The following is a 25,304-nucleotide window of genomic DNA, read 5'->3' as shown; positions in this document are numbered from 1 at the left end:
CGAGGGGTCACTGGTGTGCCTTTTTTGCTGCGCACCTTTTTTTTTCTGCTCTTTAATTTTCTGTCTACCACCAAGCAGTTCTTTTTTTATTTTACTACTAACATTACTACTAGTAACATTGCTATTTAGCGTTTTATTCTAGTGCCATAAAGTTTCGTACGCCTCGTTTATGAAGCAAAAGCAATTTTTTATTTCTCGCTTTCTATAGCAGAGGGCATACATAACCTAGGAAAGCACATACCACAAGGCAGGCACTGGTGAGAAGTAACCCAGACGGCAGAATGCAAAAAAGTTCATTGGTAGGCACACTTCTTAGCAATACTCTCACCTTCCAATGTTGCTGAAAGCCCTTTGAAATTTAGCAAGCAGGAGCATTATGATAAATTTGCCGGCGCACTTAGCTACAGTTTGCGCTGACAATACGGCGAGCTACAAAAAAATGTCCATGATGTTATCTTGTGTGAATCTTCCTCTTCAGTGTTTTGAACATGAAAAAGTTGCATGGAATATTCACTAAAATGTTTCTAAAAAAATTTCTGTCATGCAGCTAAAGCCCAGTCAACACATTTTAATACCAGGGTCGGTATTTTGTAGTGATGCCCTTTTCCAACACTAATGTTTCGTCGTGCTTTTCGCGTTTGGCCATTGGTGATAGTGATGGTCCGCCCACGTTACCAAAGCGATCAGCTGGCCATGATTCGTGGATAACAGGAGTAGTATAGAATTGAGCAAAACGCATTGCTGCAAAACACTGGTCCAGTGTCATGAAAATGGATGATACGGAGGTGCTCAGTAGTACAGAAAAAAAAAATGTCTTGCAGGTTTCGATGATAGGCAATATCAACTAAAAGCAAGTTTATTTTATTTGATGACATAGCTGTGAATACTGCGTTGTATGTATGAGTGCACAATTACGTGTTAACTCTTTGTAGTTACACTTAATCTACCCAAACCTAACCAACTAGAAACTACTCCTCTGAAAACATCAAATACAAAATATATTCTCACTTCTGCATTAATATTCAGTCAACAAAACAAATGAAGCCAGCATGATGAAGCTTGCCACATTGGTTAATATTTATTCCAGAAAAAAAAAGGAAGAGTGATGAAAACACACATTTTTGTGGACTAAACACATGCAGACACAGAAAAGCTGATGTAATTACAAAGAAAATTGCAGCTGTAAATAAGCAGGCTGTCATCGCATATGAACGTGGCTGTACGCTGTCTTTTTGTTAAATCCAAGTGACACTTTTTTCACCACGTTAACTAAAACCGTGACCATAAGAATGGCACAAGAAGTACCTGCATCTCTTTTTTATGCGTCAATGGTTTCCCAAAAACTTTTGCCATATAGCGCTAAGCGGAAGCAGCCAATACAAAGCTCAAGCAAAACAGTGCGAACAGTTTTGCAGGTGTCTACCCGATTGCTAAAACTGACGATATATGCGTAGAATATATCTCAAAACGCCAGACACGAACCCAATGTATTCCTCATTAAAGCTTAACTGTAAAATGACTGTAATAAATGACTTTAACATCATAAACAGAGTGATAAAGACAAAAGACCAAAGAAACGGTGAAAAAATGGTGCAAGATGTTGAGGACTAAACAAACTGGCAGGACATGCACAAGCTACCACCTGAAGTTCAATCACAGAAAATGTTAGCTTTTTAAGCACGCTAAGCAGCAACACTGTGAAATTATTATTCAGGAAAACAAAACAAAGATGAAAGATCATAACTGAAGGGATGTTTACTAATGGCACACAGCGCTATGAGAGATAACAATAAAATGGGCACCAACACAGAGGCTTTGGAAGCTGGGAAGGGAGGTGGTGCTTGAGCCCCTCCCACAATACTCGAGAATGAAGGGGGTTTCAGCCCCTTCATTTTCCAACCTACAGCTTCCATTATTTTTATGCAGGACAGACACAGCATCTATCCTGATTGTGTAATTGCTGCACAAAGGAATGTCACCTGCTTATAGTGAGAGCGCGGTAAAAATTCTTACCCGCACACCTCCTGTACGTCAGTTGTGAAACTTCATCTATTTTATATTGTCTACTGTGGACACACAGCTATTATGGTCAATTAATATATAATCCTAACAATCATACTCCCTGAAGTAATGAATTTCCATTCTTGAATCAATGTTCCACGTTTCTCTTCACAGTCATATAAATCACACTAACTATGACGTCCTCCCCTCACTCTGAAAATTTCTGTCCACCACAGGATACCTTGCATAAAATAACACCAGACAACACCAGCCAGCCTGTCCAGCCCACCCTTCCAAGTCGCACAGTGTCGTGGCCTACCCTACTCTACCATACACACACTAACTATAAAAAAATCTGGCTACCCATACACTGGTAACATTAGGGACTTTTAGCTTGTACGTATACTTTTTAACGTTACCATGTTACCGGAATAGTGGATTGCGTTTACCGTGTTACCGGAACGCGTTTCAGAAAAGTTTTAGCTCGCCATACGCAAACGTTTACGTATGTACGTAAACGTATACCTTTACGTCTGCGCAAACCACTAAATGGTGGTGATAACTGCATTAAAACTACATTTAGTTTAGATAATATTGAATTACTGCAGCGGCAAAATCATAAGAGAGGTTTTTAGCGTGTGCAGTATCCCGGTATATGCAAAGGGGTGCAGCAATATCGGGTTACCGTACGATGGTGTCGACATCTTGTGACACTTCGTGCAACCACAGTCATGGACATGTTTGTTTTGGCTTAGTGTTTTGGGAAAAAATGATTAAAAAGGCAACTCATTCGTAATTATGCCCCTGCAAGGCATTTACATTGGAAGTAGAATGCCCGACATTTCTGCAATAACAATTTTGTGCTTGAGTGGTTCACCTTGGCCCCGCTAGATGGTGCCACCTATCCAGCCTGTTAGGGGCCTCTAACGTTTACGGATTCTGTATTCTAGGTCGCTCTAGCCTCGGTAATCCGGCTGAAACAAGGCGATTGTAAGTGGCGCTCGCACTTCTGCTTATTTTGACTAGGCGGCTGGAGTCTCAGCCACGAACGAAGGTGGATTTGTGAGATAGGGCCGTAAACGTAGCCTATCTAGCGAGTAGTTTACGTTCCTTAAAGGTTCGCGCATGTGCAAATTCCATCCGGTATCCGGTAACACGGTGACGTAAAGAACTATACGTACAAGCTAAAAGTCCCTATTGTGTTTTTCTTTCTGCTGAACCGTTGTTTTAATCTTTTTATGCTTTATTTACTGCCATTTCCAGCTATAGCCCATTTTTAACAGTCGATGAGACATGAACTTGCATGCTAGCAGGAAGCAAACCAACCCATGCCTCCTAAAATGTTTTCAGCCCAACCCCGCCCCCTCCTACTTGAACACGTCCAAAGCCTCTGCCCCAACAAAGAAGGCATGCTGATGCAGCTGTCACATGGCATGATAAGCCCCAATGAGTTCCCATGATATCTTGTCATTTGATCTTCCTATGAATTGTGTCTGATGGAGCATTAGATGGTAGTCACATTTTTTACTATATGCAGCCATTCGTTTCCCATTCTTAATATTTAGCTGGTGCATCTTAAGCAAGCTTAAAAGGGAATGTTTTGTGTCAATGAACTTCAGTTTGTAGGTCACATGTCCTGTCAGTTTGAGTTTTCATCCTTATCTTTTTACCATTTGTCATTCCATATGAATGACCAACAGGATCAAATCGACATGCTGCTAGACCAAAGAAATGAATATGGGAGATGCATACCCTCAAGGGGCGCAGGGAACGGATTGTCCTTGGGTGGAGTGCGTGACACTAAAGTGAAAGAGAAATAAGGAAATACCTCAGTGCACAAGTGACCGTGATAAATTTCTGCATTGAACAAAAAGTGATTACTTGCAAATTAAAGAAGCTACTCTGAGTACATGATGGCCACAGCATGCTACATGAGTGCTAAAGTGAAGGCAACAGTTCAAAAATGCATTCAAAGTGCATTCATTATACTCGTTAACATTCACTAAAAAAATATTAAACTTATTGCCAAGATTTCTTCATACTCTGCAGTTTTTATATTACCCTACTCCATCATATTTGAACGCAAGTCAGCATTGTGGAACACAAACTTTACTGTTAGAAGAATCTTAAAGAAAATGATTATTTTGGTAGGTTAGCTTTCATAACTGAATGTGATGTCGTTAATATGCAACACTGCACACATTACACAACAAACTACAACACAAAACACATGACATGCTCTCATGCAAAACAAAAAATAAATAAATAAACAAGCACAGGCTTACTATCATGCATATCTACATACATACAATGGTGCAAGTGGGAAAGGGAACAGTTTAAGGTCCAGATCCCTGCCCCACTAATTTTTAGGTAGGCATATGCATATATCTCTTGGATGTAGATGACACGCTGGAAAGGTAACTGCCACCGTCCATCAAAAAAGAAAATCCTGGTAACACGTCCATTCTCTTCATATCACTAATACTAGACAAAAAATATTTGTAAGCATAAATGAGAAGATGCCACCAAGCACAGCACCAGCTTACTGTTCAACACGACAACAATTGGAGCCCAAACTTAACAATTCAGTCCCATTTTCCAAATCCCCCTATTATATTGTATATCCTTGTTTTTTTTTAAATTGGTCTTCTGGTTAGCCACAAGAATTTCCTGTCAATACTTCTGCAAATATAAAAGTATCATACCCCTTAGGACCTTGATATAATCGCGTTTTGTAACTCAAGTTTCTCAACAGCATAAGTGCATGATGCAAAAAGGAAAAAAAAAAGAAGAGAAACTACGCAAACAGAGACAAAATACAGTTACATGTACGAAGAAGGATAAATTTGGATGACATACTATTTGTGAACAGGCCTATGTGAGGCCGCATTTCAGGTTACCCTGCACATAATGAACTCTGAGAATGTTGCCATAAAAACATGTAGATGAAAACAACCAATTTTTTTCATTAAAATTTAGTATCAGGGCTGAGAAGTGAAATAAGGGCCTCTTCTAGTTGCTGCCAGATATAAATTTTTAAAAATAACGAAGTTCAACCTGCAATAGAATAGGTGCCGTGACCTGCCCCGCAAACTCTTTCGCAGGAAGTTTTTGATAAAAATATCTCGTGTGAGTCATCTCTTTCAATAAAAATGTCCTTACTGGACTGCAACCATTGATAACTCATATTAATGGTACGAGAGCAAAAGGCGCCAAGTAGAGCACCAATTATGCGAGATATTGGTGTTAAAGAGCATTGACACCATTGTCGAAAAAGCCAATTATACGCTAACGGACTCATGAGTCGACTCATTCAGGCTCACTCAGACTCAGAACCACGAGTCTGAGCGAGTCCGAGTGAGTAATAATTTGGCAAGTTTAAGACTGAGTGAGTCCGGCTGAGAAAAATTTCAATGAGTCTGAGTGAGTCCAGTTGAGGAAAATTTTCGCGAGTCTGAGTCCAAGTGAGCTCCACATTTTTCGCCGACCTATGCATATATGTCACATAAATTGCAGCTGCCTGTCGGCCACTTCAAGTATCATCAGGAGCGTACGACTCCAAGAAAAATATCGTAAAATTTATTTTAGATTCTAGACAAATTATTTGAACTTTAATAATGAAATGCATACTAGGGTGTGGTAAATGCATTGCACTTCCTACTTTGAGTTTACTTTTTTACCACAGCTTGCAATTGTGTGACATGAAATTTCTAAACTATAGAGTTCACTACAATTTATTGTCCTGATTCATACAACATTATTTACTACACTCCTGCAAAGGAGTTCAAGATTTTTACATAACTGGTGTTACATGTTGCGCTCTGAATATTAGCAATCACGCTCAATAATTTTACTAAGTGGCTATATTTACACAGCCTTACCATTGCTGCTGCTGTTGTTAACCGAACAAGACCATTTGAAAATCTGGCAGGTCTGTATGCCATACCTGAGTGACTAATGTGAAAGCAATACCAGGATCACCCCCCCCCTTATTTCGCACTGACATGAATAACAAAAGACAGTGAGAGTGCCATACCATGCCATAACATTAAATGTTCATATCATGACATTGCAACATGCCAATCAATACTTCAAATATATTATCCCAGTGAACACATGATGTTTAGAGGATGCCTAAACCCCAGAAATTGGCACACAAAACATTCAAAGGCTAGTAATGCTACAAGACCATGTTACGATGTAGTCTTCCTCACTTTTCTTTATGTTTGAAATTGCTCAATCATTGTAAAGCTAGCACACAAGTAAATGTTATAATGAAGAATTCTATGTAATGTGTCAAAAAATGACAACGAAAAATGAAGCAGATTCACTCTTCAGTAAGAGTAAAAAGCTGGGCTAGTTTTTTCCAGTTAAGACATGAACATTCTTCTAGCAGAAGATACGAACAAGAGACGAGACAATAAGACAGATGATAGGATGACATCGGGCATGTATTCTGTTGCACTCCCTTCATCTATTTGTGCCTTCTTCCTTGCACTGACCAGCATGTTGTGTGCAAAAGTTTGCATGCATTAGTGCATGGTTACAATTATTAGGTAGCACAGAAAGACTATAGCCTATCCTACCATTCTGAGCCACTCACGTGAAAGAATCCCAAGATACATAAATGAATGTTCTCTAATAGCAGTGACGTAGAGAGGTGGGCGAGATGGAAACGATGCATACTTGGAAGACCAGCGCGAACACGGAGATACAAGATGAGAAGGACACCTGGCGAGCACTGTCTATCAACTGAAGTTCATTGACCTAAAATTCTTACGCACGCATGGTGTTTGTTTTCCATGCGTTCAGTTTTGTTTCAATAAACTTCAGTTGTTAGACAGCATTCGCCCTGTGTCCTTCTTGTCTTGTGTCTCCGTCGTGTTTGCACTGGTTTTCCATGTTCTCTAATAATAACGAAAAGCTGAATGAAATGAATGAGAAGCTGGATAATCGAGGAGTCCGATTTTCATTAGCCAACTGAAAATGAAGTCAAGGAAACAGCAGGAAAATTTACTTTTTGTAACCCAGAATTTTACGTGCCAAAACCAAGATTCGATTATGAAGTATGTTGTTGCAGTGAGGACTATTCTTTAATTTTTACTATCTATGCCGCAGTGGGGACGACTGTTTAATTTTGACCACTTAAGGTTCTTCAATGTGAACCTAAGTTTAAGTACATGAGCCTTTTCTTGCATTTTTACCGCGACCGAGACTGAACTGGTACCCTGGAGTGTAGGAGGGTATTTGCGAAAAGGCAACTAATGATGCATATAATCTGCTCACAATGCATAAGCACACTAATGACACCAATCAGCTGTCAGCATAGTTACCATAACCGCATTCTCAGATGGAACAATAAGAAAGTTGCTATGTAATGAAAGCTAAGGAATGCAGCACCATCGGCTTATCATTAAAAAGAATTCATACAGATAAAGCCAAGCCTCAGATGAAAAAAAACTTCTTGAAAATAACATTTCTTCATTGCTGTACAAGTATTATATGTTTAAAGGAGACGCTACGAATGCCTCGATTTTGACTGTTCTTAATTACGGCTTGTTTTTACATAAAAATATTCTACTACGAGCAGCAGCATCACCTTGCAACAAACTGCAATTCTTTTAATATATGATCCAGTAACACTTTTTTGCTGTATTTTGTGCCAGCAACCTGTCACAGTTGTCTCTACATCAATGTGTTTACTGGGAATGTTTTATTCCAATACACAAGGTAAAACAAAATGTGAAAACAAATAGTAGTCAGGCGAATAAAAAATAAAATCGCATTGCAACTGCATTGCAACACCTAAATTTCAAAAAGATTTTGCAAGCATACAAAGAAAAAGCGTAAAAACTGGATCCATACTTCCATTCTCGACCACAGACTCCAGAGACGCTAAAAAGCAAAATTGAAATGATAATGAACACTAGTACACAAACCTAGACAAGAAGAGTCACCTAAAAAGCTACGTGATTCTCAATACTAAATGTGTCTACGGGGTCTGTCTGTAAAGTAAGGAGACTGGGTCTGGTAAATAGGAATTATTGATCCGATCAGTACACATTTAAATTCTTCAAAATAGTTTCCTTGGGCGTCACTACACCGATTACAGCATGATTACTACGCTGCAAAGGTTCCCTGAAAGTCAGCTGTCGTGACCTGTCTCAGAGAGTCTGTGACAGCCTTTTGGATGGCAGGAACACAGTCAAAACAGTGACATTTCTGGCTTCTCTTGAGATTTGGAAACAGCAAGGAAGTCTGCCGGGCTCACATCAGGGCTGTATCGGGACTGCATCAGCCCTGATGTGAGCCCGGCAGACTTTTTCCTGTTCCCAAAGCTCAAAAGAAGCCAGAAAGGTCACTGTTTCAACTGTGTTCCTGCCATCCAAAGGGCTGTCACAGGCTCTCCGAGAGAGGTCACAACAGCTGACTTTCAAGGAGCCTTTGCATTGTGGGAATCTCGTTGTACTCTGTGTATTGACGACCATGGAAACTATTTTAAACGCTGAGTAATATACTGTGATTGGATCAATAAATTATGTTTACCACAGGGGCGTAGCCAGTTGGGGGATTCAACCCTACCCCCCCCCCCCAAATTTTCAATTTTGCTTGCGTATTTATACACGCACACAAACACATGCACAAACATACATAAAGTATGGCTGAACCCCCCCCAAAAAGATTTCTGGCTATGCCCCTGTTTTACCAGACACAGCCTCATCACTTTACAGACAGACACTGTATACAGCCTGCATTATGCACTTAGAGGCCAACGTGGAGATAAGATATTACAGGATGTGCTAGTGCATGCCCATATGCATCGCTACATCCTCTGACAAAGCAAGCACCTGGTATTGTGCATACTGGCAGATACATGAAACAGAAAGAACATGCACATGCTCAATGCCATGTCTAGACACCAATTGCTTGCTTTGTCAGAGGACATAAGAATGTAATTTGGCACTAGCTCGCAAATCTTGCAACATTATGTTGCCATTTCTACATACATTCAGATGTTCCCATGGATCAGATATACCTCCCAATATACTTCAGCTGTTCATACATAATCTTACTCTATTTCAATAGTTTGTCATTTCCTTAATGGCTTCCAAACAATTGATCTAGCAGTGTTTCTGGCACTCTTCAAGTGACTACACCAATTAGACTACCTTAGTTATTGCATGCCAGGTCTTGCTATCATTAAGTTATAAATATTGCTTTTCACTTTAATTGCATGTTACGATTGTATCTGCACAGAACACAGACCTTCCTCTTCAAAATGCTGAATTAACACTATGTCTAATTCTGATATTTGGTGCATGAATAAAAAGCTGTTCTAAGGAAATGAGGGTATTGTGACCTTCACTAAGCATTTTATATTTTTGCAAGTGATAAGGGTACCAGGTTACACAGTAGGAATGTTGCTTGCGGATGCTGGTAGAAAAACTGAAGAGCGCGTCTGCTGTGGAGAGGAGAGTCCTCTCATCACATTATTTATTTTTAATGCTTTATTTTCTTCTATAACTGGTTACTACTGAACCATTTATAGAAAGGTATTGCTGTAAAATGCTCCCCAGACTGCATTTCACAACTTTCTGGTGCGATGTTCATTGTTTTTGACATTTACAATATGGCTTCGTGATGGGCCCTTTGTGAAAGGGTGCCAAAACACCATATCACCGTAAAAAAACATTTAGCAGACAATGCTGCCATGAATGTGTGAGCCAAATATCACCAGCTGCATGCTACAACCTTGTCCAGATTACCACTTACTCTCTCTCTCTTGTGGCTCTCACTGCTCATTTTCCACAGTATGTTACGTCAGCGATGGTGTCGCAGACAGTGCAACTGTCCACATAAACACAATTAACAGTGTTTTTTATCTCAAGTTATGATTAAGAACTCACACAACCATGCCCACCTTAGCAAATCTTGAAAATGAGGAAGTGGTGGATATTAACGTGTACCACCTGTCCCGATACCAATCCTTTGTTGCTCTCATGCAGAACTGTCAGACATCAACCTCAAACGATTTACCGCAGAGGGAAAAATTTTTAAAAGGAGTGGTAAGCAGGGCAGTACTGTTGCACACCCCAGCTGAGAGGAATCGATGAGTTAAAAAGGTCGAGTAGGAAAAGTAAACATTGTACACCATGTGCAGTGCCATTTGTATTGCCCTCTTCAAAGATTTATTCAGCTTGTGAATAAACTAATTGAAAGCTAACATGTGCATTCCACCACAATTTCCAGACTTTACAGGCACATCTCCCAGGTGTTTAAGTGCCCCTTCAATGAAGCCAAAATATGCCTCACTGTCAGCACTTCTGTAGTACTATGAGTGCACATAACAGATGTAAGTTGAACAAAGCCTTGTTGAATCATCAGGAAGATTTTACATGTGAACAGTGGAGTAGGTGTGTGCGCCAAAGCATCACTGAGGGTACAATACTCCTCAGCCAGACATGACCACTGAGGCACACGCATCCAATTTGTCCACAAAAGGCAAGGACGCTCGCCCTAGAGCCATACGCTTGCTCCTATTTTCTTCAATTTGAAACCGAGGAAAATCAAGCTGGTAACTTCATGCTACGTTCAACTAGTTGACAATCTTCCATTTCATGAACTTTCCTCTCCCTTGCGGACTTCCACATATCTTATTTGCCACAAACAAATGAATAGCAAGTACTCCTGTCCTTTGACCTCTACATATCAGCAAATAAAAGGCATTTGCAGCTACAGTTGTCTCAGCAGTAATATGAAAGCATCAGACTCACATTCCTGTGACGGGTGGAATATTTTGTTGTAGTCCCTAACATCTTTGATGCAAGCATCATCTAGCTCCGTCTCCAAGGGAAAAGCATCGCCATCCTCCAAAGGCTTCATACGCATCACTCTGCAAGCATAAAAAAATTTATTGATATTATATATTTATGCTATAATATAATAACACTGCTTAATTTTTTTCATCCCAGAGACTAGGGGGATATGGCAGGTTGTTTGGTAGCTGACAAATAAAAGCAATGCTGTAGTTACTGCTTTTTTTTTATGATTGCCTCCACTTCATGTGTTAAAATTAATTCTTATTGTTCCCGAAGTTAATGGAACTTTCAGTGATTGTGAGGGGTTAAAATTTTGGCTTTCAGCAGTTTCTGAAGGCTTGATGTGCACACTTTCTATTAGCATCATGGTTCAGCACACACCTGTGCTCAGATGCAATCATTTTCCTACCAATGTTTCCTTTCAGCATTAGGAAGACAAGTTAATCATCCGTTACAGCAATACATACTTCAACACAAGGACATCACAATAACAGAAAAAAATATATATGATGGGTATTCATAACGCACTTAATATTGGTGCCATAACTTTTGAACACAAGTACACAATAGGCCCCAAAATGAGGGAATGTCTTTGGTTTTAGAGGAATATGAAAGTAGTGCACGATATACTATCATGAAACACTGCTAGGAAATCAATACAAAGATGTCAGCTCCCATTAGGAAAGCTAAAGCGTGAGCAGTGATTAGCTTTGTCTATTTGAAAGGGCACAATTTCGAAGGTCATTTATGCCGAGATGATGGCAATGTATGGTGACAACACCCCAGCCTACGAGATGGTTGTGAAATTTAGCAGACATTTTGAATGTGGTCCAACAAGCCTGGACAATAAATAATGGAGCTGCCAACCATCACTCGATGGCAAACCATAAATTGCTCTGCAAGTTTAGTAATGACACAAATGCAGACTTCTGGAAGGGAACAGTGGTAGGAGTGTTTAAACCTTACGAGATCGCGACGATACAGTTTTTTGACCACCACATCTCCTTACTCACTTGCCAGCCTTGAGTCACTTTGAGTCAATGCATGCTCTGCATGTCAGAATTGGCAGCCACCACCAGAAATGTCAAGGTAGCCACAACTTCAAGGCATGCAGAACTGTGCTGCCTTTCGAATAACGGAAGTAGTTACTTGAACTATATGTACTGGCAACAGCAACTTGGCATGCTGCTTTGCCATCAGCACGGTTGGTGCCCACAAGTTCTTACAAGCTATAGCAAGCGTGTGAGCTCGAAGTGACCAAATGAGTCTGCTAGAAAGTAAGATAGAATGCACACTACCACATGCTCCAAACGCACACCTGTATAGAGCAAAGATATCATGCACCTTAATTAAAGACCAGTACAAACAAAATGATGTCAGGTGGCCTTCATCTTCATATCAATAATTTAGTTTTTCAGGTATCTCAGCCTACTACTATACTGGAGCATGTGAAGAAAACAATTAACGCTAAGCATGCCCTGTCAATTTTGTATGAAGTCTTTTCTTGTCTCACTAATTTCATTTGTGAGGTGTCAGTGTACATAATGAAGACAACAATCTAGCAATAAGATTAAGACAAAAAACTTGGAATTACTAAAATGTGCATTCAAATAAAAGTATATTGCACATTAAAAGTATGAAAACCAACAAAAAAAGGCAGCAGACTTATGTTACCATGCAGAATTTTAACCTAACTACCATCAAAGCTGTTTCTTTTTAGTACTATATTAAAGCCTGTTAACTGCACTGGTAGTTAATAGGCTGCGCGCGTCCTGTCTTCCCTCATTTTTTCTCCGTGTTTACTAGCACAGTTAATAGGCTTTAAAATGAATGTGAACCAACTAGCCCGACTTGGTGCTCTACTTTTTAGTACTAGAAGCATTAGGAATTATAACTGCATGGCATTAAGCGACATACTTTAAAATGTTGCCTGCATAGGAATCTCTCATTAGAAACCTTACCCAGATGAAATGCTTTCAAGTGTTTTTTGAAGGACTTTTTTACAAAGGCTGTATTTTATACAAACATTTACCGTACCATATGTACAAGTTACAAAGTTTGTCCTGTTTTCAGAAAACTTGACCTCAATGATAGTTATACTTTGCTCAAAGTGGCAAGGTAAATGTTGCGCCACCCATAAAACAGAAATTCTCTGTAGTATGTAATTTGTTGCAAATGCTACAATTAACTCACCCAGTCTGAACTTTCCCTACAAATCATTTAGAACTTGATTATCACTTCTACGTAATGCCTTTGAACAGACCATATAGTACAATGGTTCAGTAATATACGTTTAACCCCTAATTAACCCAGACATTTCAAAAATTTGTCCACATATCACACTTCACATTTTTCACGTTTCCTGAAAATATAAACTCCGCGAGTGATCTAGTTTTGTTCTTTTTTCAGAAAATTGAGACAAAATTTTCTTAATGCTTCAATTTGAACTAACAGCTTCGTTGTGAAAGTTTAACTGGATATACTAAAATGGCATACCATAGACGCAAATTAAAATGGATCAGTAGATTATGAAGTTCATCCTGAAGCAGATTTGTTAATTCAGATAATCATAAAGTACACAACGATACAATACGTATGTACGAAAGAAATTACTAAGCTGCTGTGTTTACACCTATCTAAACATATTTTTAAACTGTTGTACTATCAGGAGCACGCTAGCTTATACTAACTCTGTTCATATAAATTTCCTTGAAGTTTCTTAAGTGTTACTCCCGAAAACAGTGTCATTATTAAAACACTTGAACTCTCTGCTTGGTCAAGAATAAGAAGTGTGCTGTTACGAATGCTGTTCAGTTAACCTACAGCTCGAATATTAGTGGCCAAATAATCAAAAATGATTGTCTGCTTCATTATAAAGGGACAAAGCTTTCCATCAAGAACTTACTGAAAGTCAGCTGCGTCCTTCTTATCTTTAGAAAAGCTTCTCCGGATATGAGACCTGGAAGTATTAAAGCATATTACATTCTTTTTGTAACTTCTTGACTGTCCCATATGCATGCACACAATTACGTTTGGCACAATACTACTATCCCACATTTCTTTATTAAAACAGGTTTCAATGTTCTCCTTTTTAAAGGGACACTAAAGTGAAACAATGAATCAGTTTAGACTGATCAATTATACTTTGAAAACACTACTGTCGTTATTTTCACCACCATAGGTTTAGAAATAGAAGAGCAAATCAAGGTCAAAGTTTCATTTTTTAATTTCCCACCGAGATCTCTGCACATGACGTCACGAATTTCAAAGTACTTTTTCGTATTTTGGCAACACTGGAACAACAAAATTTCCTGAAACTTGGGTCTGTTACGTTTATGGCCCCTTCAGAGGACAACGAACTTCATTTTCGGCAATTAGGAACTATGTAGGCCCTAGGAGATACCTTCAAAATCTATAACGTCCCGGCGATCGGTGCAGAAACTTCGAGGTGGTGCCCCCACTTTCATTTTCTTTTCTGCGTGTTTGCTCGCTTACCAAGTGCCTTCTTGTGACAAGTGTGGCGATTTTGGTATTGCGAAAGTGTAATTTACAAATATGAGAAAACTCTTTTTTTCTCTTTAGTGTCCCTTTAAAATGCAAACAAGCCCTGAAAGTTCTTTCATGCACTTACATACAGTCTATTTCCTCCTTTCGGTTCGGAAGAAAGCTCAATTTAATGAAGCTACCACTGCATAAAACAAACACTAATAAAACAAACGAATTTAATAAACTAATAAACACTAATAGAACAAACTTAACACTAATAAAACAAACAAATTTGGGCAAATTCCACTAAGTTTAATACATGAAGAAAAACGTCCTCCTCCTCAGTGACCCTACATGTGTAGACACTCAAATGGATCACATGCTATTGCAACGTCTAGAGTGGCATTTCATGTCTCAAATGCCTATTTTATTCATGGGCCATTTACATCAGTGTCACAGCATTTCAGTTTCGTATATAGTAAAAGCCCCCACTTGGTAGCAGTTGCGGCAGTATCGTGTGAAGCTGCTGATATTTTTTAAGGTTTCTGTACTACACTCACTATTCATATTGCTTGGCATTGCTTCTAAAATCTCTTGTAATATTTTTACCAACATATGTACTCAAAACATCGTGGAGAGGGAAAGCTTTAAGTACGCATGACACTATTCGCAAAACAAAGACGGAAACCTCGACGCAATGAAGTTTGTAATATAACCAAGTTTCTTGCTGCACGGACTACTTTGGTATATTATGCTTAAACCGTACAAGACTGAGTGGTAAATGCTGCAGTAGTAACAACCTCGTCGTTGCGTGCAGTGTTATGTGCTTTCACAAAGGTTAATTACCGCTCTGTGAAACTACACAAAATGAAGAGATGCTCACCCTGCTTTGAAAGGGCTTGCGGTAATATACTGAGGCACAGTAGAGTTATTTGGCATCCCTCCAAACGGTTGAACCCTATTAAGGTCTATCACATATACAGCAACATTTGTTAAAGAAAATGCTCCAGCAATCTGAAAGAAGAAAGAAATTGGGATGTAAAGTGTTAGAATTGCTGGAGATGAAATTCTGAAAGATGAACAGCAAGAACCATTCATCACTTTTACAACAAGCATGATGCAAGGGTACCTCTACAAAAATATTAAACTGCAACAAACTGAACTTGATGACGATGAAAGGATAAGCGAGGAAAGCACATAATAGCACTAATAAAAGCTCTAGAGATCGTAAATGTGCACTGAATCTTACAGTGTGCAACTACCGCTTCGGATCCCGCAATAAATTTAACACTGATAAACTAGACTTAGCGAAATAGTGTGCCACCAGTCTCATGTCAGGCAATTTATAAGTCCAGTCAGATATGCAAGAACAGAAAACGTAGGACTCTCTTTTCTTTGATTTTAAATTGCTACTGTTATTACCAGTTCTTGCAGAAAAAGCACTCAGATTACTCATTCCATTAGATGCCTGCTGTTTAAGAGTGCATGAAACTATCATAATATGTTTCAATGCCTTTCTTTAAACTGTTCACAAATGAAATAATTTAGCACAAACCTTTTATAGTACTATCATTATGTCTAACATACCAAGCAAATTGTGGCCTTCTAGACAGCCCTAATGGGCTCAGGAATAATGCAAGATTGTGCAAACAAAATAAAGCACTTATAAAACATTCCAGGTTACAAGGACAAGAGGGGTGTGCCTAACATGCACCAGTTATGCCTAAATATTTATTTTGCAAATGCTGCTATCAGTATGCAAGATCAATATGAAGTGCAACAAGAAGATGATGTGCATTTCAGTTGATACAATAACAGTAATTAAAAAAGACCATACATTTTTTTTTTTAAATATGCTGAGCACAAATTATAACAGATTACCTTTTAAATGCAACTGAAACCATGTGCAAATGGTGTTGGGCTCTAGCAACTAACCAAAAGTAAAAATAAAGCTTTTTTTTTCTTAAAGGGGTCATGAACCACCCCTCGGGCTTGGTGAAAAAACACATCCTGGGAAAGCTGACGCTGCTATGAACAGCTCAGCCGAATCTTGCAGTCATGCATGGCAAGGAGAGTTCAGAGTGGAATGCGAAGGTGTCATTTTCTCAGGTGCCCTCTTTTCATACAGAGGCCTGTGCTCACTCTCTTCGGATCTGCCAGTGCCTGCTGTTTGGCGTCACACGACATGGCCAATAGCAGACATAAATCAAGTGTGGCGTTTGGATCAGATGCACTTCTTGTCGTGGGGTGCCGCCACGTGCCAGCACCGCGCTCCATAGTCTGCTAAACATTACACAGTGAGCCACATGCGCTCACAAGAATAACAACGGGAGGGAGCGATCGAGTTTCATCACGCACTCTCAAGGTCATGACACGCGCTGATGTAACTTCTTTCCCTCGTACTATCCCTCACTGTGCAGCTTCCAGTGTACTTGTCACGACGAGAGAAGAGAGAAAATGCTGAAAGCGTGAGACAAATCCCTGTAACTACACTCATTCTTTACCAATCAGAGAATTTTTTGCAGCAATTGATTCGTGAGGCAATAAACTCTGATACTAAAGTCATTCGATGATTACCTGAAAAAAACTTGGCAGTGGGCTAGTTGGTTAAACATATTATCGATGATTTTTGCGCAAACTTTACAAAAAGTGACTGGGGACAGAGAAAGACCACACACACGGCACATATGAGCGCAGTCCCCAGTCACTTTTTGTAAAGTTTGCGCAAAAATCATCGATAATACCTGAAAAAGTGGTTCAAGACCCCTTTAAAAATACTGTGGCAGAACATAAATAATTTATTGCTAGGCTTTTTTTTTCTCTAGACCAATATGTTTCTTAAGACATCTTGGGGGAAAAGCTTACTTGAATAATTGCAAAGAAAGGTTAAAGCCTTGCATGCAAAACACGATTCGCAAAACACGAGTTCAAAAACAGAACAGAGATGTGCATGTACATCAGGATTCAAATTAGTCTCAGCTTTTTTTTTTTAGTTGGAACTTAAAAAATAATACATCGTAATATATCAAACATAAACTCACAAGCTGGTTTTGAGCGACAGAAATGTCAGCCACTCTATTCCATCCCATGACCAGAGTGTCACATGTTTTTACAGGCTCCCAGCAGTAAACCTTTAGGAAGTCTTCTGCACCGCTAAATAGGCAGGCACCATCAGGGTTGAAGAAGACGCACCTGCAAAAGAAATCATAACATGTCATGTGCATGCCACTTTTGATTACAGGAAAAAAGTTTACGACAATGCATTAATTACAGAGTTTCAAGATTATTTAAAAAGATCTCAAAAACCACTCCGTCTTGAACTCTCATTCCAAATATCAAGATGCACATTATCACATAACAGATTATGAAAGTAATCAGAAGATGGTTTGTCCGAATGGGTGAGCAGAGCAAGTTCACTCGCAGATTAGCAAAACAAGAAAATAGAGACGTCTCTACGCACAAGACTGTTTGAGAGTGACATGCATTGCACGTGCACCGACTGAACTAACTTAAAACGTAAAAGCTACAGATGAGGGGTGCGACAGAGGCACCTTAAAGGGACACTAAAGAGAAAAACGATTTTTCTTGTATTAGTCAATTACCCTTTCACAATACCGAAAGCATAATTCTTGCCGCGAGAAGATGCCCGGCAAGTGAGAAAACGTGCAAAAAGAAAATGCAGCTCGTGCTGCATTTTCTCTTCCATTAATAAACCTACGATGGTGAAATTAATGACAGCAGATTTTTCAAAGAATAACTGATCCGCTTAAATTGGTTCGCTGTTTCACTTTAGTTTACCTTAAAAAAAAGGTTGACAGGCGAAATTAAAGTGCCTAGCTTTGTAGACCTGACTGACACAAACTTACTAAAAAGTTAATGCATGCTTTTTAACATACTGTGCAAAACTAAGCAGTAAACCTAATTACTGACAGTTGTGCATATGCAATCGAACTTGATTAAATGAAATGTAATAAATGGCACAGTATTTTAGGTAAGCGCCAGAGGGAGAAACTACGACCATAACACTTGCAAAGAGAAGATAATTTAGTCAGATCAAGAACTTGTCTAACAGCACTGAGGTTGCCCACATATTTAGAAATGCTTCAGGAATTGAATTCACTAAAATTTTGTTTTTGCTGGAGCTAATGAACTAAGTTCATAGTTTTTGAACAAGATCACAATAGAAAGTTACGGTACCTGACAACACCAGAGTCATTCTCAGTAGAAGAGACAAGATTAAAATTCTCCAGGTCCCAGAACTTGACCGTGCTGTCTGAGCTGCCACTCGCCAGGAGAAACTCATTTGGATGGAAATCTACATCATTTACAGGCCCACAATGGTCCCGAAACTCTGACAGCATCTTGCCCGCAGGAAGGTCCCAAAGCTGCATAGCCAAATTAACAATCAATGATTCAGGTAAAGAAATGTTTTAATAAACACTTCACACTCCTGTCCAAGTGTTAAAATACTTACCTGCCAAAGAGTAAATAAATGATGCAACATATATATTGCTAAATGTGGCATTTATCTTATGATAGGTATCTTGTGATCTTATCTTATGATAAGAGTATGATAAGTATCTTATGATCTTATCTTATGATAAGATGTGGAGGCAAAAGTAGTATCGTGTTCCACGAGACTACCTGCTCTTTCGTGGCAACACGTATCATTCCAATGAAGCACGCAACTTAACGCTAAGTTTCATATTAAATCAAGCTTTGAGTTACGTTAAAAGGTAAGTGAAATGCTACCTTGCACACACGTAAAAAATAAAGTAAGAAAAGCAATCGCTATTTCATTGACAGCATTGGCATCATCTTTCTTCTCAGCCATTTAAATTTAAAGTAACTGAACGGCTTAATGCACTTGAATCAAAACACCCTGGGCAAAAGAAAGAAATCTAAGAGTTCTATGCACTGCAGATGGTATAACCACAAACAAACTGGAAACTACTCATATATTCCATAGCTAGAGAATGTGCTGCAAAGCACAACTGCTTACTGTCACTTCCCAGCCGCCCCCTCTTATTTGTGAAAGTAAAACGTCACAGACTCAAGGTAAGCTTTTTCCTATATTTCTAGCAAGTTTTTAAATATAATGTGATATTTGATCATGAGCAAATGTGCTTGACAGTTACGTATCAAAGCCATAACATGTGTTCAATATGTAGGTGCAATAAGATCAGCAAGTGGTTATGCACTAGCAACATACCTTAACACTGCCATCTTCACTCCCTGATGCAATCCATCGCCCATCAGGACTGAACTTGAGGCTATTCACACATTTGTTGTGACCCTGCATAGGGTAATCAAATGTAAGAGACAAAAACCATGCCTGTACAGAAGCATGGCTAAATAAATTGCGAAAGAGGATCCACTAAGCAACCATGTGGTCTTACCATATGGCCATTATACACCAGATCAACAAATGAAAATAAAAACTGCATGTTGCCATGCATCCTGTATTGCTGCTTTACTTCCATGCTAGTTAGTGGACACAACGAGCACAAAGATGAAGCTCAGAGTAAAGAAGAGATGAAATGAGTGATCGCTTCATGTATATTTCACTCGATCAGCACTAGTTTTTGTGCCCCTTCGATCCAACACAACTACATGCTGTTTCATACTTAGCAGGCAGCACTATGGAGGCAATGCAAGCAGTGCAGTTGTTTCTGATCAGTGATGCTCTCTTCACAAATTTATAGACTTACTATGCTTAGGTCACAAATGTGAGTGGTGTACAGTGGCCACTCATCACAAACATTTCACTCCACTTTTTCGGTGGTAATAACTAAATATCAGCAACACCTTGCATGTAATAATTATGTCATATCTTGCAATGCAGAAGCACTACACCTCATGTTACATTAAATTACATGATGCAAAACTACATTTTCCTTTCAAATGTATTATTTTTGACCGTAGCATAAATGCTACGGCATAAATGCCACCTTCAAGTGCTTTTTATCTCTGCAACCTTCAACAAAAAGGCTAACCTTAAATAAAATAGTTACAGCATCCAGAGAGAAGACTGAGTTGTATGTGGCACATTTAAAGGTGTCAGCATTTCCCAATCTACTTTCTACTTTTACTGTGTATAATATTCTATCTCATATATATATATATATATAAAGTACTTGTAACAAATGCCACGCATAAATTGCATTACATTAGGCATACCTTGTAAGTGTATATACATCCCTTTTTTCTTGTGTCCCAAAGCTACAAGAGAAGAAACAATGAATAAAAACAATTAGTGAAAATTAATATTGCAATGTGAAACACATTTAATCAAACTTCACATTAACACTATATTTTTTAATGTGAACATTGCCTTGCATCACCACAGGTAAAAATCAGTGACTACATCGATACTGATTAGCTGACTTTACTATCTTTTAGAAGTTCTGTTAAGATCCACATTATGTGAAGAGAGAAAAGGTGCTCAATGAAGTCAATACTCCCTACAGGTTAACAGCAAAAATGAAAGAAGCTACAAAAAACAAAAAAAAGCAAACCTGGTCTCAAACTGTGTAGAAAGCATTTAACAAGTAAAGCAGACTTTCATATCATCAGTTGCCTATGTATTACACCAATATCAATTGAAACAATTCTGAAACTGCTCCAATTGTTCCATTTCCATGCTCACCTGAATTTTTAACAACGGCAAATGTCAGATTCCAAGACATTCGTTCGAGATAACTCTATGCTTAGAAAGAGCGTAAAGAGCGATTACACATCTCACTGGCATGCAATTATGTGTAACAGGCATTCTTATCCTTTTTTTCACTTCATGTTTTAACTCATGCTCATGGCACATTGTTAATACTAAATACATGACTATGTAAGGATGTCCATGGGAGCGCTCTGTCCTGTGCTCCCTTATTTGTCTTGTGTCGTGATCTTTTATATTTTTTCTGATGAGAAAGTTCAGCATTAGAGTGTTAAGTTCAAACAGTACCATGACTTGCATAAAGCATCAGGCAGTTGCCTCTATAATGAATGCAGCACTTAATTTTTAAAAAATGAAGGAGAAAATGTGACAAGGATGTTGGCTAGCACTGTAGCAGATGCATTATCTAGATTAGGCAGAGAAAGCAAAGGCTCATACATACCTTTATAGTAGTATCCATTGACCCTGATGCCACAAATTCTGCATGAGGGTGAAAATCCATGCACCGTACATTTCCCTTGTGACCAGTGAGCGTCCGGACCACTGCAAAAGTGCATAAATCAGACAGAAGAAAACAACACTGATAAGTAACTTCGAAAAGTCACCACCCCAAAAATAATCAACTACCTAACATGTCAACTTAGTTGCGGTAGTCTACAGCAACTTTTAATTTATCCATATAGACATAATCGTACCTTTGCAAATGCAAAAATATGCAGGAAAATTCTGGCATACTAAATTAATGCCCACCTCCTTATGTAAAATGCACAAGACAAACTTGGAATGCATAAAATTCGAAGTTGCTGAACTTAAACCGAATATCTACAATATCTTTAGGAGGCACACTAATACATAAAATTTAAATATGTTTACAGCTTGATCCATGTCGAAAACAGTACCGACAATTAGAAAATTTTCGGCTGCATGCACTAAAGTATGAAATACATACTGTAACTCCCCAACAAGTAAGTGTAAACAGCACAGAAAAGTTACTACACATATTGCTGTGTACATGCTGGAAGTTTGTAGCCCTTTTTCCAGTACATTCTACATTTCTTTTGTGCTCGTGAGTAACACTCTGAGAAACCCACTCCAATTTGCCATTCTTATGAGTAACTTCGCCACGTGCGTCTAACTGCCTAATTTCAATTTTCATTACGTGATCATTACTTGTTTTAGCCAAGCTCAATTTTTATCCCCCCCCCCCCCCGAGCGCACGGGGGGGGGGGGGGCTATTCACCTAAGAGGGAAGGGCAATTCTGCCCCATACATGGACTTAGTGGGTGGGTGGAGTGGGGGGCGCTGGGATGAACCTTCCCCTCCGCCCCCCCCCCCCCTCTTCCTGATGGGGAACCCTACGCACGCCTATGTTCACACGTGCAAAATGCTCTTGTGTGAAGCGACCGGCACCGCAAGGTCGCTTGAATTGATCCCAAGTATATCAGCTTCCCTGATCCTCTTATGTGCTGCCGTGCTTGAAACCAAAGCGTGACGGATGAACGAACGAACAAACACGACCGGCCGGTTTCCTAGCCCATAACGGCTGTTCGAAAACAAAACAAAAACAAACTTTGGTAAACTGCAACCCGGTTTAGTGACGGAGCGCAAGGCCCCGTTACGTACGCTCTCGGTTTCTCGGTCACGAGGGTCGGCAAGTTCAAGTGTCGGAGGGCACATAAACAAGACCGTCAACCTTAGAAGGCCCAGCGGCGCTGACTCCGCGAGGGCTGAGATTATGCAAACGCTCCAGAAAAGGCAACTTCAGATGGAGCTATCGCGGTGTTCGCATCTCTGTTCGCAACTTCGCATATGGTGTCTAGGTCGTAAGAAAAAAAAAAAGCGCTCAGCGTGAACTCGCGCCGCACATTCCAAAAATAAAACTAGACCTGAACAATAAAAAAAGAATAAAAAACTTTCCGAATGTAGAAGAGATGAGCGAGAGACCATACGGCGCGCTCAAGCGGTCATGTAAAAAGCAACCGCGCTTAGCCATCCATGCTACGGTTGTCGCGCAGACACCAACGCTGAACCAAAGCGGACACATTTTATATCAAAGAAATAAACAGATACATTTTCATTACGATCGCCCATTCATGATGCCATCAAAAATAAAAAGAAAGAACGAACAAAGAACCTCCTTCACGTATGCATGTCAATCTCAAAAACTATTAATCAGAACTAACAAACAATAATGCCAAGGAAAGTATAAGGGATGTTATTTGTAGTAATCAGGATATAAATGTGAAGAAAGTTAAAGTGGACGAAAAGATAACCTGCCGCCGGCAGGGACAGGAGGATGACCGCCGCCGTAGCTCAGTGGTAAAGCATCGGACGCGTTATTCGAAGGTCGCAGGTTCGGTCCCTGCCGGCGGCAAGTTATCTTTTCGTTCACTTTAACTTTCTTCACATTTATATCCTAATTACTACACAAAACATCCCCTATACTTTCCTTGGCATTATTGTCTGTTAGTTCTCATTAATATTGTGTCTAACAAAGAAAAAAACGAGCTCTTGAAAAGTCACAATCTCAAAAACTGTTACATGAAAAGACCTCCGAGCGAGTTCTCACACTTTTCTAAACTGCAGATTTGCTGGGTTACGACCTCGTTCAAACGCAGTGCACTCGAGGGCGGTTATTGTGGCTGGCCGTTCTTAGTGATGGCGACCAGGCATGCAGCACCACGGCGCCAGCTTTCGCCACAACAGCCGTACACACACCAATGTGGTGCGAGCATAATGTGATGTGAGGAGGAATTTTTTTTTTAATTCGCGCATAGAAGTTTATTATTCGAATGAGATATATACAAGTTAAGCTTTACAATCATTGATCATTACGTTTCAAACAAATTTCGAAGCTGCCACACACGTTGCGTTGCATTAAAACGCTTGATATCGACCACGCCGACGAACGCCGTGGCATTCGCCGCACGGAGACCGCTGCGGAACTCCACTGGACAACCTAAGCCGTAAAAAGAACTACGCGCTAAACGGCACGTGGTAACACGAGTTATGGCAGTCCGCGCAGTACCTGGGTCTATCCGCGTAAAACCTAACAATTTATTGGTGTATTTATTTCACGAGTCATCGTAAAACGAGAGCTGGTAGCACGTAACCGGTAAAATGTGAGTGCAAGGACAGTCACGAAAAGCTTTTCTTTTTTAATGCACTCGCTATTGTAAGGATTGCAGCATCGATACGGGAACGCCTTGTATTTGCACACATTGTTCTTCGGGACGAGGCACGCAATAGGAAGATAAAATCCGAAATGGTTTGTGCGCGCAATGGGCGAATATTAAAATGCGATCGCTTCCACGCGTCTTCATCAATCGCGACAACCTGTTTTACAAGGTTTTTGGAAATGTATCAATACAGAACTCGAATGCGAAGGCCCCAGCGCCGACCGCAGTGACGTCACATCTGACCCGTTAGATCTGCGCATAACTTGAAAGAGAGAAAACTATGCTCTTGCACGCGCTTCCAACTGCATATACTGTCTCTCTTCCTGCCGTCCTTTCTTGCTCCATTGCCCGTTGCATTACTGTACTATTTCACGAAGGCTTGTACCGTGGTAAATTCTTTAATACGCGGCTAAACTTCGATCAGCTCCCGGGTAGGTGGTGTACTGCAACTGCACCGTATCGGGCATAGGGTGGGTGGAGAGGTTCATCGCAGCCCCCCCCCCCCCCTGCCCCACGTGCGCAACTCTATATGGTACCTTCCAAAACGCATGGCGGCTCGACGTATACCGCAGCATGGATGGAGTACATGTATACCGCAGTTACCTGGCGGCTTTCAATGTCGAAATATGCACTCAGTGCGGTCCTCCGGGAAGCGATCAATGCGCTTCGGCAAACCGCCGTGTTTCTCGCTGCTATTTCCCCTTCGCTTTCTGACCCCACGGAAGAAACAAAAAAAAAATTCAACGGCGCATTTTTAGCGGCATAATGACATCCTGTGTTATCAAAATCCTAACTTTCGAGATGTTAAATGTAAGCAAAATGTCAATGCTTGATAAGCAAAGTGGCACGCGCGCGGAAACATCCCTCTCTCCCTCCTCCTGTCCAAGCAAGAGAGCTAAGTATTTATGGCAGGAAACTAAGAGCAAGTCAAGAGCGCCACGGCAAGTGCTCCGCAAAGGCATAGCCGAGCGACTGCGAACCATCTCGTCTACAGTCCCACCTGTCCTTCCTTATCCTTTGTATCCCGGCCTTTGCCTGCATCAAGTGCTTCCTCGTCGTAGAACTCCTCGCCTTGGTTTTAGGAGATCAGCCGGGTCATTCTTTCAATGGGGCAGCACATTGGTGACCCACGCACGACAGAAGTGG

At 40.0% G+C, this 25,304-nt stretch overlaps 1 protein-coding gene across 3 annotated transcripts in view; it reads right to left on the bottom strand.

Annotated features, from left to right (window-relative positions):
* Positions 1-25,304, bottom strand: part of LOC119378893 (katanin p80 WD40 repeat-containing subunit B1) — a 198,405-nt gene that overhangs the window by 56,363 nt on the left and 116,738 nt on the right. Inside the window, exons 4-13 of one of the 3 annotated variants that reach the window (XM_037647953.2) lie at positions 21,422-21,522; positions 20,487-20,528; positions 19,519-19,602; positions 18,504-18,691; positions 17,348-17,498; positions 15,190-15,320; positions 13,726-13,779; positions 10,776-10,894; positions 7,867-7,896; positions 3,754-3,801 (exon numbers count right to left, since the gene is read on the bottom strand). In XM_037647953.2, coding sequence (XP_037503881.1) covers positions 3,754-3,801; positions 7,867-7,896; positions 10,776-10,894; positions 13,726-13,779; positions 15,190-15,320; positions 17,348-17,498; positions 18,504-18,691; positions 19,519-19,602; positions 20,487-20,528; positions 21,422-21,522 — 948 coding nt within the window. The remainder of the gene's footprint in view (positions 1-3,753; positions 3,802-7,866; positions 7,897-10,775; positions 10,895-13,725; positions 13,780-15,189; positions 15,321-17,347; positions 17,499-18,503; positions 18,692-19,518; positions 19,603-20,486; positions 20,529-21,421; positions 21,523-25,304) is intronic. The other 2 variants (XM_037647954.2, XM_037647955.2) reach the window with 2 other exon arrangements.

Source organism: Rhipicephalus sanguineus, chromosome 1 (assembly GCF_013339695.2).
Source record: "Rhipicephalus sanguineus isolate Rsan-2018 chromosome 1, BIME_Rsan_1.4, whole genome shotgun sequence".
NCBI classification, from domain to species: domain Eukaryota; kingdom Metazoa; phylum Arthropoda; class Arachnida; order Ixodida; family Ixodidae; genus Rhipicephalus; species Rhipicephalus sanguineus.
This window is presented reverse-complemented; position numbering and strand designations above follow the sequence as displayed.